The 13,432-nt window shown below is 35.7% G+C and overlaps 1 protein-coding gene across 3 annotated transcripts; it reads left to right on the plus strand.

Annotated features, from left to right (window-relative positions):
* Positions 1-1,971: 1,971 nt before the first annotated feature.
* Positions 1,972-11,811, plus strand: LOC132053266 (probable E3 ubiquitin-protein ligase ZFP1). 3 transcript variants are annotated; one of them, XM_059445219.1, is made up of 6 exons: positions 1,972-2,135; positions 6,620-7,354; positions 9,346-9,737; positions 9,842-9,940; positions 10,416-10,583; positions 11,344-11,811. In XM_059445219.1, exons 2-6 carry the CDS (start codon positions 6,664-6,666, stop codon positions 11,488-11,490), a joined length of 1,497 nt encoding a protein of 498 aa, XP_059301202.1. In that variant the 5' UTR covers positions 1,972-2,135; positions 6,620-6,663; the 3' UTR covers positions 11,491-11,811. The 3 variants fall into 3 exon arrangements, with proteins under 3 accessions (XP_059301202.1, XP_059301200.1, XP_059301201.1); XM_059445217.1 differs by lacking the exon at positions 1,972-2,135 and adding an exon at positions 2,236-3,128; XM_059445218.1 differs by lacking the exon at positions 1,972-2,135 and adding an exon at positions 3,693-4,684.
* Positions 11,812-13,432: the final 1,621 nt, after the last annotated feature.

Genomic DNA, 13,432 nt, shown 5'->3' on the forward strand with positions numbered 1-13,432 from the left:
ATTAATTAGAAAGCGTGCTTTTGATCTTTTTATATAGAAAGTATATTATATTTGGAGTTTTGGATTATTTTTAAGTATATTATCCTCAAATATGGAATAACAGTACATTTTAAATGATGAAACGGTTGATAGTTTTGAAAAGTCATACACGTTCATATGCAAAGGGATCAAAAGAGAAATATTTCAAATAATTGAAGATTAAATGTTCTTAGTCAAATATTTTCACAATCAAAATTAAAATTTATCAATAACTCGGGATTAAAAGTGTTATTAACCAAAAAAAAAAACATTCATAAGATGAATTTTCTCAAATACCCTCCAAGTTGTGGCGGAAGTTGCATTAGTGCTATGTATTCAAACTAATTCAATATTTTTGACGCATAACATATATATAAATATGCAAATAAGTTAAACTTTATCAAAATATTAGATTCTAGATCAACAATTTTAACAGTATAATGAGTTTAGCCCTAATAATGTTAAATTGAATATGGGGGTTTATGAGGTCTTTTTAGATGACGGTCGTGCTCGTTTTGGATTCGGTCGTGACCTTTTGGCCAATAGGGCTCATGCGACGTCTGCGTCAATGAGGAATGCTAACCTGCTTTATTCTTACTTGATGGTCTGTCGGAGGTAAACAACCTCTCTATCTCTACCCTTTCCATACCCCACTTTGTGGGACTACACTGGATATGTTGTTGTTGTATGAGGTCTTTTTCAGCACGTGTTTATCGACTTCTCTATTATTTACTATGTCTTTATTTGTTACCCCTTGTTTATTTATGTATTGTCTTTTTCAAACTGTCTTGTTTGTGTTAATTGAACTGAATGTCTTTCGGAAACAACCTTTATTTCTGAATGAGGTAGGAGTAACATCTGCGTAACTCTATCCCTTTTCAGAATGCACATGTTGGAATATAATGGTATGCTGTCGTTGTTGTTTGTTTATTATATCAACAAAATGGTTTCATCTTATTTTGTGAAAAGTCAGCATTACTATTCCACTTTAGCTAATGATGAAAGAGAGCTTAGAATTTTCCGCAGATAATGATTAAGTTCACTCATGGCTTGATGCGTTTAATGAAAATAAATTTCTTAGATTAAGAAAGAATTTCCTTTTAATTGAGTCTAGACGCAGGTGTTCAGTAGCCAAATCAAATCAGTTGGATGATCAATTTCAGAGATCTTTTCGATCGACAAATTAAAATTGATGATACGGTTCTAGTCTTATCAACACCAAAAATGTACTAATTAATGACTTTTTGAAACTAACTAATCACGTAAAAAATTCTGAATACACCTCTACCTTATCTTATTAGTTGCAACATTTTTATTAATTAAATAAATAGTATCACTATTATAAATGACCAAAAAAATCTCACTCGTATTGGTGTTATTATCAAATCCAACAATCTATTCTTAAGATTTTACTCCCGCTGTCCTAATTTATATGATCTAATTCGGATTTCAAGGATCAAACAAAAAATTTTTGACCTCAATTTATTCATATGTCCTTTAAATATTTTAAATTGTTAATTATTGTAACTCATAGTACTTTTTATATACTTTTTAATCTTGTAAATTAATCTATATATTGTCAATATATTCACAAATGCTATTACTTTTTTCACAGCTCGAATGGATACATATATTTTTATACATGTAAAAAATTCATTAATTAAATTTGTTGTACTTTCATATAAATAATTGACAAGATATTTACGTTACATTATTATCATGCAATGCACGTTCACAGAGATTAATTAATTTTTTAAAAACTAAATATTGTATGTTCGCTATCAAATCAAAATAAAGAAGTTAGATTTCCAAAATTCAAACTATGTCATATAAATTAGGACACACGGGAATACAAATTAAAATGAAAAAAGGTATAGTATTAAGTACTAATAGAGAATAAATAAATATATTAATTAAAAACATTTGAAGAGCACCATTAATAGTAAGTTTTTTTTCTCATCACACATTGAGCATTTTCAAGAAACACCATTGGTGAAATTCCGTTGAAATCTCCCCTCTCTTTTTATCCACTTTTTTTTCTTACTTTACTCTTACAAAATTCTCTCTATGAATTTCATCTAAGTATCTCTTTATCTCAGTATCAATCTTTAATTCTGGTTAGTTTTTTTTTTTTTTTTTTTTTTTTTTTTGTTTTTTGCCTATGCAACTATTCAGTTAAAAAGTTTCAATTTTTATCCTTTTTCTCTTGTTATTTCTATCAAAATTGCATGCATTTGGATCCAAGATTAAGCAATTTTTGTGTGTTTTGCTTTGATTTTACTTTGATTGTGATTTATTCAGTTAAAAAGTTTCAATTTTTATTTTTTTCTTGTTATTTTTGTCAAAATTGCATGCATTTGGCTCCAAGATTAAGCAATTTTTGTGGGGTTTGCTTTGATTTTACTTTGATTGTGATTTTTCTATTTTCCTATTGAATTATTCAGTTAAAAAGTTTCAATTTTTATCTTTTTTTTCTGTTCTTGTTATTTCTGTCAAAAAATGCATGCATTAGGCTCCAAGATTAAGCAATTTTTGTGGGGTTTGCTTTGATTTTACTTTGATTATGATTTTTATATGTGACTCAAATTTGGTTAGTTAAAAAGTTTCAATTTTTTTTCTTGTTATTTCTGTCATAATTGCATGCATTTGGGTCCAAGATTAAGCAAGTTTTGTGGGGTTTGCTTGAATTTTACTTTGATTATGATTTTTGTATCTAACTCAAATTTGGTTAGATAAAAAGTTTCAATTTTTATCTTTTTTTTTTTCTTGTTATTTGTGTCAAAATTGCATGCATTAGGCTCCAAGATAAAGCAATTTTTGTGGGGTTTGCTTGAATTTTACTTTGATTATGATTTTTATATGTAACTCAAATTTGGTTAGTTAAAAAGTTTCAATTTTTTTCTTGTTATTTCTGTCAAAAAAAAGCATGCATTTGGGTCCAAGATTAAGCAATTTTGGTGGGGTTTGCTTTGATTATGATTTTCATATGTAACTCAAGTTTGGGGTTTTCATTTTGACCTTTTTAAACTCATTTTTTATATATGCAGGAGTTAGTTAAGGTAAATTTTATCTCAAGATCATCTGCTTTGTTACTTTTGGATGGTTAAAAGGTGCCTATTTTTATTTGCCATATCTTACTTTTTTTCATTAATGGCATGTTTTTGTGTTATCACTTGCATGTTACTTCTGCTGAATAATGTAGATAGGGGTGTGTGTGTGTGTGTGTATAGTTTGGTTTCTTTTCTGGGTTAAGAAAGGAGAAAATAAACAAAGGTAGAAACTTTATTCACATGATAATTTTTCTTTGTCATAATTTATGTATCTATGCTTGTTGCTTTAGAGAAGATTAAGAATTTAATGTTTAAATCATTCATGTGGTTTATCGGTGGAGTTATTTTTGGAATTTGTGAAGCAAGGCTTGATATTGTAAACTTGTTGTCTTGGTTATCCCTTTTTTTAGAAGTTCCTTGAGTTACTACTTACTTGTACTATTAGGTTTAGAGGTCCGACTGTATATGACGAAGCATTTGATGCTATATGGTTGAAGGCGTTTGCTTGCTGTTGAACCGTACATCGGTATTGATGGCCTATTTCATAACAAATTCTTTTTCGATGACTGAGTGTCCGTATAATTTGGTTTCTTTTATGGGTTCAACAGGGAGAAAATTAACTTAAATGGAGACATTTTAGGAACATTATTGACAAAGGTAGAAACTTTATTCACATGGTGAAATTTTTGTCGTTTATGTATCTACATCCGCTACCTTTAAAGAAGGTTAAGAATTTAATGTTTAATTTGCGTGGTTTATGGGTAGAGTTATTTTGGAAGTTGCGAAGCAAGGTTTGATTCGGTAAATTACTAAATTTGTTGTCTTGGTTGTCCCTTTCTTAAATTTTTCTTGAGTTGCCTGTACTATTAGGTTCAGAGGTCAAATCGTATATGGTGAAGCATTTGATGCTATATGGTTGAAGGCGTTTGCTGTTGAACCGTACACCTGTATTAATGGCCTATTTCATAACGAACCAGGTGTAATGATTCTTTTTCAATGACCGAGAAATCCATTGTTTCAGCTTGGAAACTCGGTGACTACGTTCGACCCTTTACCATTCTCCACTTAAACACGTACTTAGTGCAACAACAAGGTTTCAAAAACGTCACGTTCACCTACAGCACATCCCCTGTTATACTACCTTTTCTGTTGAACCAAAGCCATGGAGCCGGTGTATTTATTTCAATTTTAGTTTTTCTAAATGTTGTAGATTTATTTTGGTTTCAGTGTCATAATTTAAATCGTTCTTCAGACAGGGATTTCTAGCTTCAGAGCCTAGGTGTCTTTATTCCAAATATGTAAGATGCTATTTATAAATGTAGAATTTATAATTGTTATTTTTATCGTACTCCTAATTTGGTAGAAAGCTTGACTAGTGAAATCCTTTGAGTGCATGCTTCACGTGGGCCATCGAGTGAGTGAGTCTAAAAAGAGTGATTGTGGATGAGAATTGCCGAAGACTTCATTATATTGAAGGCTCATGATGTTTCTTGATGAACTGTTCCTGATACACACAAGTCTGCCTTGTTTAAGTTGCATGGTTGACATCAAAAAGGAGGAAGGAGACAGATTGATCTGAGACAGCTGGCAGTTTATGCTTACTGAATTGCCAAAAGGTCATGTGGCCTCTTGACTCTCAAATGAAGTTGGTATTTTGCCGTATTGCTTTACTATTGTCATGGATTCAATTTTGTTGATGAACCAGAACAGAGCTCCGCCAAACTCTAGCTTCTCTCCACTCCGTTTTGCATGCCTTTTGGATCTTTACTTTCCTATACTAAAGCGTTCATGATCTTATCAGGTTCATGATGTGCACCACTTTCCTCCTTCACTCATAACCTACCCCCACCATCGGCCCTTACCCTTCATGAGTTAATCTTGGAAGTAGTGCGCGCTTATGCCCGGAACAACAACAACAACAACAACAACATACCTAGTGTAGTCCCACTGGTGGGGTCTGGGGAGGGTAGAGTGTACGCAGACCTTTCCCCTACTTCGTGGAGGTAGAGAGGTTGTTTTCGAAAGACGCTTGGGTCAAGTAATGCATATCAAACGATGTGAAAAAGAAAATACAGAAGGAAAGAGGACACAACAAATAATATGGAAAACATTTCATAGCATTCAGAAACAAGGAACAGTAACAACAGCCAAATAATGCGATAATCAAAGCACAAGAAATAACAGTTAGTAATAGAAATCGAAGGACCAGAAACTACAAGAATAATGCTACTACTATGGGTATGAAAGGAGAAACAGGTAGGGTGCACCAAACTGCCACCAAGTGTATCCTGCAGGAAAGCGAGACCACGCTCAACTACCTACTAACTTTCTATTCTAATCCGTGACCTCCATATCCTCCTATCTAAGACCATGTCCTCGGTGAATACAACCTTACCAGTTTCAAAAGAAAAAAGGCCATGTCCTCGGTAAGCGGAAGATGCGCCATGTCTTGTCTATTAACCTCTCCCTAATATTTCTTCGGCCTACGTCTACCTCTTCTTAAACCCACCATATCCAACCTCTCACACCTTTTCACTGGGGCATTTGCGCATCTCCACTTCACATGCCCGAACCATCTCAGTCTCGCTTCCCTTATCTTGTCCCCCATGGAGGCCACTCCTACCTTGTCCCGGATATCTTCATTCTTAATCTTATCTCTCTTAGTATGCCCACACATCCACCTCAGCATCCTCATTTCCGCAACTCTCATCTTCTGAACATGAGAGTTCTTAACTAGTCAACACTCCGCCTTATACAACATAGTTGGCCTAACCACCACTTTGTAGAACTTACCTTTAAGCCCTGAAGTGAGGCGCAAAACATGTTGAGCGCTTCGCCTCGCTTATTGTGCGTTTCAGTGTCGTCATCAAGGCTATAAGACATACTTTTCCTTGCCAATGAGCATCTCCCGAAGAGGCGACACTAAACAATTGATATTTAACTTTATCGTAAAAAAGTTTCAATTTCTTTGTTCATATTTTGTTATTCATGCTTATTATTATTAGTCTTTGATTAAACACGTATATTTGTATGTTTTCTCTTTGCGCCTTTTTCCATTAAAGACCACACTTTATTTGTGCTTTGTGGTTAAAGCCCCAACGGACCTTAGAGGTTTTTTTTGCGTTTGTCACTTTTAATAACACTATGAGGTAAATTTGAGTAAAGAAAGAGTACCTTGCAATCTTTCCATGTGCAGTCTTCGTTTCATTTAATTCTTATTTCTATTTCCGCGTGGACTGGTGTGCTTTTCATCAAATAGAACTGCTCTTTATTTAGTAGCAAGTCATTCATGGCTGCTATATCTAGGTGATGATTTGTGAGATAAGATCAGGTTTTTGACTCAAAGATATGAATTAAAAAAAAAAAAAAAAATTCCAACAACAACATAAGTTTTAGGTTGTGTCGAACCATGCTTATTGAGATGAACATAGACAGATATTTTAATAAATATCCAAAATTGTGTCCTCTATGAAATCAAGTTGTGCAATCTCTTACTGATAGACTTACGAGAAACTAAATTGTATAATGACATTTGATTCTTCTCCAAGCAGGTAGGCTCCACTAAATTTAACGTGATAACATTGTGCAAAGGAGTATGTCGTATAGTAATCAAATTACTGATCTGGAAGCGGAACAGAGAAGCCAAGATGTTCAACCAGAGCCTTGTGCTTTCTACAGGAGCTTAGCTACCTTTCCGCAGCCTAATGTCCATGCAATATTACCAGGTCCTGGAAATGCTGGTAATTTCTATTTGCACCATCCACAATACCATCAAGAGGGTGCATTAATTTATGGAAAGTTGCAGTACAACGGGGTTCAATATCAGCATCCTGTCACCAATCTTGACCCAGCCATTGCTTCATCATCGAATCACTATAACCATTACATGGCCGCTCCATCCACTCCTAGAGATTTCCCGGTTGCAGTAAACCATGGGCAATATGAACAGCTTCCATTTGCAACCACTCAAGGAATTAATGAAGACAGTTATGGAAGGACCAATCTTTACGTAGACGGTGTCGGAGACTCATTTAAGAGAAAGAATGCGGAAGGAATCCCTGTGAATTTTCAGTATCAGCACGCTTTGGTGGGCCCCAGCTTTCCTCTTACCTCAATGGGTGCTGCATCGTCTGTATCAGGACACAACGGGAATCATATGCTTCAAGGAAACTATGTCGGCCAAGCCTGTCAGTTTCCTGGCAATTATTGGTCAGGATTGCAGCTCAACGGCAGTTCTAGAGACACTGAAGCCTGGAATCATAGTGCTCGCCTACCTTATATGCCTGGTACACTCTACTCGTTTTTATTTGAGCTTTTTGCTCAGTTGCGAAGGGATCCAGGGATGAGTTTCTGTTTCTTTTTTTAATGATAAAGTCTTGCTTTTGACTATGTGCATTGATTTCTGCTACTATCTGTTATTTCTCTACTTCGATTATCTTTTTTATCTGTGGTAGCTACTATCTCTTTGCAAACTGCTTCATCATGGCTTAGTCGCTTTTGTTATTTTCATTTCCATATCGCTTTGAATTTCTTGGCCTTATCTGACCTCTTTTTATGCTTTCTATGGAGCCGATGGTCTTTCGGAAACAACCGTCTTACCTTGGTAGGAGTAAGGTCTGCGTACACTCTACCCTCCCTAGACCCCACGTTGTGGGATTTCACTTGGTGGTTGTTGTTGTTGTTGCTTTTGACTATCTAATTTATTTTCTTTATTTGCCTATTTGCAGAAAACTTGTTTCGTGGGATAGAAGAGTTTCCTTGTCATCTTCAACAGCAAGATATTGTTAGAATTCCTCCTCTAGAAGCTCACCTAAATTTATATGAAGAAAACCTAAAATTAGAAGAAAGAAAGGAGAGAATGATGTGCAACCCCCCCCCCCCCCCCGGGGCTCTCTCCCGAATTAATATAACTTCTAAGGAATGTTCATGGCAAATCTCTCCTTTTTCAGTCATGAATGTCTCTGCTTATTTTTTTCCTTTTTGCTCAACTAATACTACTTATTCTTCTCTTCATTTAATTTTCATCAAAGTCGGTGCTTTTTAAAGTTTTGTTCTAATATGTGCTACTGATGTGTCACCCAGTTGAACAGTGCATATTTGAGCATTTGTTCTTTTATTCATATATGGTAAAGGATATATTCATGGGAAACAAGTCTTATTCTTTCCTTCTCCATCCCCATATTGTCTTTCCAAAACCCTTCTCATATTTATTCTAAGTGCTAAAAGTTAACTTTGCGTAAGGCAGAATAGTTACAAAAGATTCCTATAGCTACCCAATGGGTTGGGGATTGATGCATAGTTGATTTGGCTGATTTATTGATTTAACAAATAACTTTGAGAAACGATTTCGTGTCTCTCCTTTATTTTATACTCCCTCCATCCATGTTTACATGTCAATGTTTTACTTGGCACTCCCCTTAAGAAGCAATAAATAAATTGTAATTTTTACTATATCACCCCTAACTATTGTATAACTTATAAGTCATATAAATGTTGGCAAATGAATTGGAATGAGTAGTACTTAATAATAAGTGTAAAATAGGTATAAAATTGTAAATTATTTTTTGGTTTTCCAAACCGGACAAGATGCGGGAAGGGAGGTTGAGGTGGTTCGGCCATGTCGAAGACGCTCCGGCGATGCGGCAAACAGTGAGAGGTGTGAGGATGGTAGTGGTGGGCTGAAGAGAGGGAGGGGTAGGCCAAAGAAGGCAAGGGGGAGAGAGGTGATTCGGCGGATACGGTGCTACTTCCCACTTACCGAGGACATGACCGGTGATAGGAGGGGGTGGAGGTCGAGTATCAGGGTGGAGGGCTAGCGGGGGGCCGCGAGGTTTCCTTTCTCGTATTAGGAGTATTTTTACCCTGCTTCTATGTGTTGGGTCTTGTCTCTTTTTGCTGTTTATCATGACTTCCTTGCTCTTGCTATTTCTCATTTTCGCATTGTTTTGATTTGCTTGTCCGTATTTGACTCTTTTCCCTTGTTTTCTTTTGAGCCGAGGGTCTTTCGGAAACAGCCTCCCTACCTTCCAAGGTGGGGGTAAGGTCTGCGTACACTTTACTCTCCCCAGACCCCACATTGTGGGATTCAACTGGGTATGTTGTTGTTGTAAACCGGACAAGTAAAAGTGGATGGAGAGAGTAAATTTATACTGCTCTAGGACAGTCTTTTTTTTAGGCCTTCCCCAAATCTTCAAGGGAAACTCGAGGTCTTCGAAGCGCCAAAAGTTAACTCCTGAACTGATTGCATGTCTCTTCTGCTTTATTTCCGTTACTACAGGTAATACTCAAAACTGTGATGATGGTGGAAACATCAGCATGCGAGGTTATCAAGTAACATATGGCAATGGAGGTTTGACTAGTTTTGTGTATCCGTCCGTTCCTCCAGGGCACCCAAACCTTCTTCATCTGCCACCAAATATTCAAGGAGCGAGACCCCAATTTATTACCCTCCCTCCACAAATGACGGCTTCTTCACACAGACACCTACCAAGTAGTAGCTCGTTTGACAGCACTATCAATCCGTTCGCCCTTGTAGAGGCAGGTTCTAGATTTATTAGACCATTCCCGCCAACTGGCTTTAGATTGTACAGACCTCAGCGAGGGGAATTTATGCTTGGAACAAATACTAGACATCACAACCTACCTAACATGAGAGTTCTTCCGGAAGATGTAAAATACTTTCCAGACTTTTTTGTCACGTTATGGTTTAATTTAATGAAGTAGTTATGGAATGAAGATAACGGTTTATATCCTTATTTGGTGGTTGTATGTAGGGAGTGGCGATGCTGGATATTCCTGGCTACCATGAAGTGCGCGATCCTGTTGATCAGCATAGAGAGATGCGTATGGACGTAGATCACATGTCTTATGAGGTACAAAGATAGAAGGTTCCTCAATGTATGTACCGGTTTACATTTATCATGATGGTTAATGTATATGCTACTTCTCCATTTTCCTTTTTTCGTAAGTTAAATACTACTTTATTAATGTTCAGGTAGCAACTTAGGGGTCGTTTAGTTGCTGGTTAGGAAGTGAATTATTCATGTACTAAAACCAGCATAACTAGTTACATGTTTGGTAACATTTTAGTTACTACGTATAAATTGAGGACATCAAGTACGGTGTTTGATTACCAGTTTACAATCCCGCATAACTAAAAACATGTACTATAAGTTATGAGTTAATTTATGTATTATTTTATGCAGCGTAAAAGATGGAATAACTAATATATGAATCAGTAATGCATGAATGACTAAACCTTGCATAACTCGAACCAGCAACCAAATGACCCCTTATTGTTGTAACTTCTGGAAACTAAATTTGTTCCACTTTAAAATCCTACATCAGGAGCTTCTTGCGTTGGGAGAGCAGATTGGCACCGCAAAAACTGGGTTATTGGAGGAGGTTATTGTTAGCAATTTGAAAACAAGATCATTTTCATCTGTGGAAATTCCTTGCAATTTGGAAAGTGCTGCGTGTTCAGATCACAAGACTGATTTCTGCGTCATATGCCAGGTAAAATTACCTCTATGCTGATTTACAGTTGACATGGGAAACATTTGAGTATGATTTTCTGGAGGGGTCATTAATTACTCAATTTGTGACTTGATTCCCGGAACTTTTGATGATTCCCGTAGCTTATTGAGTTAAATTTAGTTTTTCGAACTCATTAAAGCACACCGGTGACATTTATGTTGTTATCGCCTTCCAAGGGTTCCATACTTTAGAAGTTGGATAAGTTTACAATGTTGCCACAACCTCTAAGATGTTTCCATGCGTCTTGTTATGTCTATTCCTTCAAAGGTGAACATTGTACTTGTGTACTATGTTTGTGTCATGAATATGGAGGGTATTTATAGTTTAGAATTAGAGCCAAAGTGTAATTTAATAAATTTGGGGGTTAAAATAGAAATTTGTGGGGGGAGGGGGAGGGGGAGGGGGGGGGGTAAATAGCCGTTTTTGGTCGTTGCCAAAGGCTATTTTTGCAAAAATGGCTATCTTTTAAATTCTGGGCCGGATCGCGGGACGGGATTGGACCGGTCCGGGACACCGGGCCCATTTTGCTGTTCCGTTTCGACCCCATCCCCCTAGCCTGTCCCATCCCTATGACCCGGGACGGGGATGGTCCGGTAAATCCCGCCCCTTGGACACTCTTAAACATGATATGGTGTTAGTTCATAATCATCCAAGCTGCATTCTTTTCTGTTGCTCTTTTTTTCCCCCCGCCGAATACTTAATATCTCTGATGGCGTGAGTGTATGTACTGTTATTTCAGTTTGATTACAAGGACCAAGAGAACGTGGGGACGCTCGACTGTGGGCATGAATATCATGCAGAGTGCGTAAAGAAATGGTTAACTATGAAGAACAAATGTCCCATCTGCAAGTCCACAGCATTGGTAGCCGAAGGAAAGGATTCGTGAAAACAGGCGATGGATGGTCGCCTGAATGAATTAAAGAGCAAACTTTTTGGGTCTGTTGCTAAATATTTATTCTCCGACGAGAAGAAACGTTACTGAAACTGTACAAATGTACTGTATTTTTGTATATATTTGGCAAGATATGACTAACTGTCAACGTGTCCAATAACATTTTGTTGGCCTTATCTATGTCACCTGAAGTTGTACAGGAACTTGTAGTTTTTTTTTTTTTTGTCTCTCCTCTGTAGTTGTACAGACTTCTGATGGGCATTTGATCCCCTTTCAGATAACTAGTCTTGGATATTATGTTAATGTGTTCTTATGTGTTGGTTCTTCTTGTTACTGCTGATGCAATAATGGTGGCGCGTGAAGTTGATTTTGGTATAGGTTTTCAGAAAAGTTGCTAGAAACGCTGAGTGATTTCTTCCCATATATCAAAGTCTTACCGGATAGAGTTACTCGCACTCTTTGTGTTGGTGAGACCTGTGTTGGTGAGAGGTCGCAGGTATTCCGTGGAATTAGTTGAGATGTGCGCAAGTTTGTCTAGACACCAAGATTGTAAAAAAAAAAAAAAAAAAAATCAATATTTACCATTTTGTTTTTTTGTTTGTTTTTTAATGACATTTTGGTCTCATTTTTAACATCTATTGGTTTTTTTGGAGCTAATTGTTCTACAATCCTTAGATAAAAATACCAATCTATGGATCATGTGTTTTTCTTAGGTTGTTTAGTTGAAAAACTATTTTATTGGAAAAGTGATTCTACTAAAAAGACTAATCTTCAAGTTTTTGAAGCAAAAGTCAACAATGAGTTAATAGCAGATAAAATAGAAGGTGAAATATCTTATTTATTGGAGAAGTGCAATTTCGATCACACAATTATGCTTGTGCACATAATGCTTTAACTTTTAGGTGTGTACACAACACTAAATGGTGTGACTTAGTGATTAATGACGAACCCTAGGGTATTAAGCTCAAAATTCACATAAGCAATCATATTAGGTACTTTTTTGGTACTGATCCATCATTAAAAAAAAATGGCTATGTGACTTAAGGTGATTTGATATTATTTTTCAATAAGTGATTTTCTTATTTATTTTTTGGTGTTCGAAAAATATGCGGAAAAATATTATTTTAAAAATATTTATATATATAATCAACGCAACTAATATGAAGAACGGAGTGGGGATGGAGATATTAGGGGTTAGGTTGGTGGTTATAGGCGTGGTGATCCTGGCAGAGATTTGGAGTGAGAGATAGGAGGGAGACAATCAACATAAAATGGTACTTGCGAAACTTATTTTTTTACTAGTCTCTTTGTCCCAATTTATATGACACTTTTCTCGTTTCAAGAGTACATTTAACTAATCTTTGAAGCTAAATTGAAATAGATCAACTCAATATTTTGAATTAAAATTTGAAAACTATACAATAAATACTATAAGTTGCAGTTTTTCTCATACCAATATGATGAAAAAATACATTTTAAAATATTGGACAAAGTTTGAATCTTAAAATGCGAAAAGTGTCACACAAATTGAGATAAAAGGGAGTAATTTTTTAAAAAAATTTAAGGAATTTATTTTTCTAGACAATAATCAATCAAATATGAAAAAATAGAAAAACATTTTCCAGTTTTTTCATGCCAAACTCACCCTTAGCACATGATTTTCCGCCATTAATACTTGTACATGATTTATTTGAGTTTTTGGCCAAAATAATCTCTTATCTTTAGGGTAAGTTGAACTTTGTCTTTCAAATATAATCCCCAGCACCATTTGTCCATTAAGTTTATAAAACTTGAGCACATGTCGTCCCTCAAATATAATCTGAGCATCATTCGTCCTTTAAAAATGCAAAACTTGATCACATATAGTCTTAAGTAACATTAAAATCATCCACAATACTACAACTAATGTTAAATTTGCTTTTTATTTTTTACTTGA

This window comes from Lycium ferocissimum, chromosome 4 (assembly GCF_029784015.1).
Source record: "Lycium ferocissimum isolate CSIRO_LF1 chromosome 4, AGI_CSIRO_Lferr_CH_V1, whole genome shotgun sequence".
Lineage (NCBI taxonomy): Eukaryota > Viridiplantae > Streptophyta > Magnoliopsida > Solanales > Solanaceae > Lycium > Lycium ferocissimum.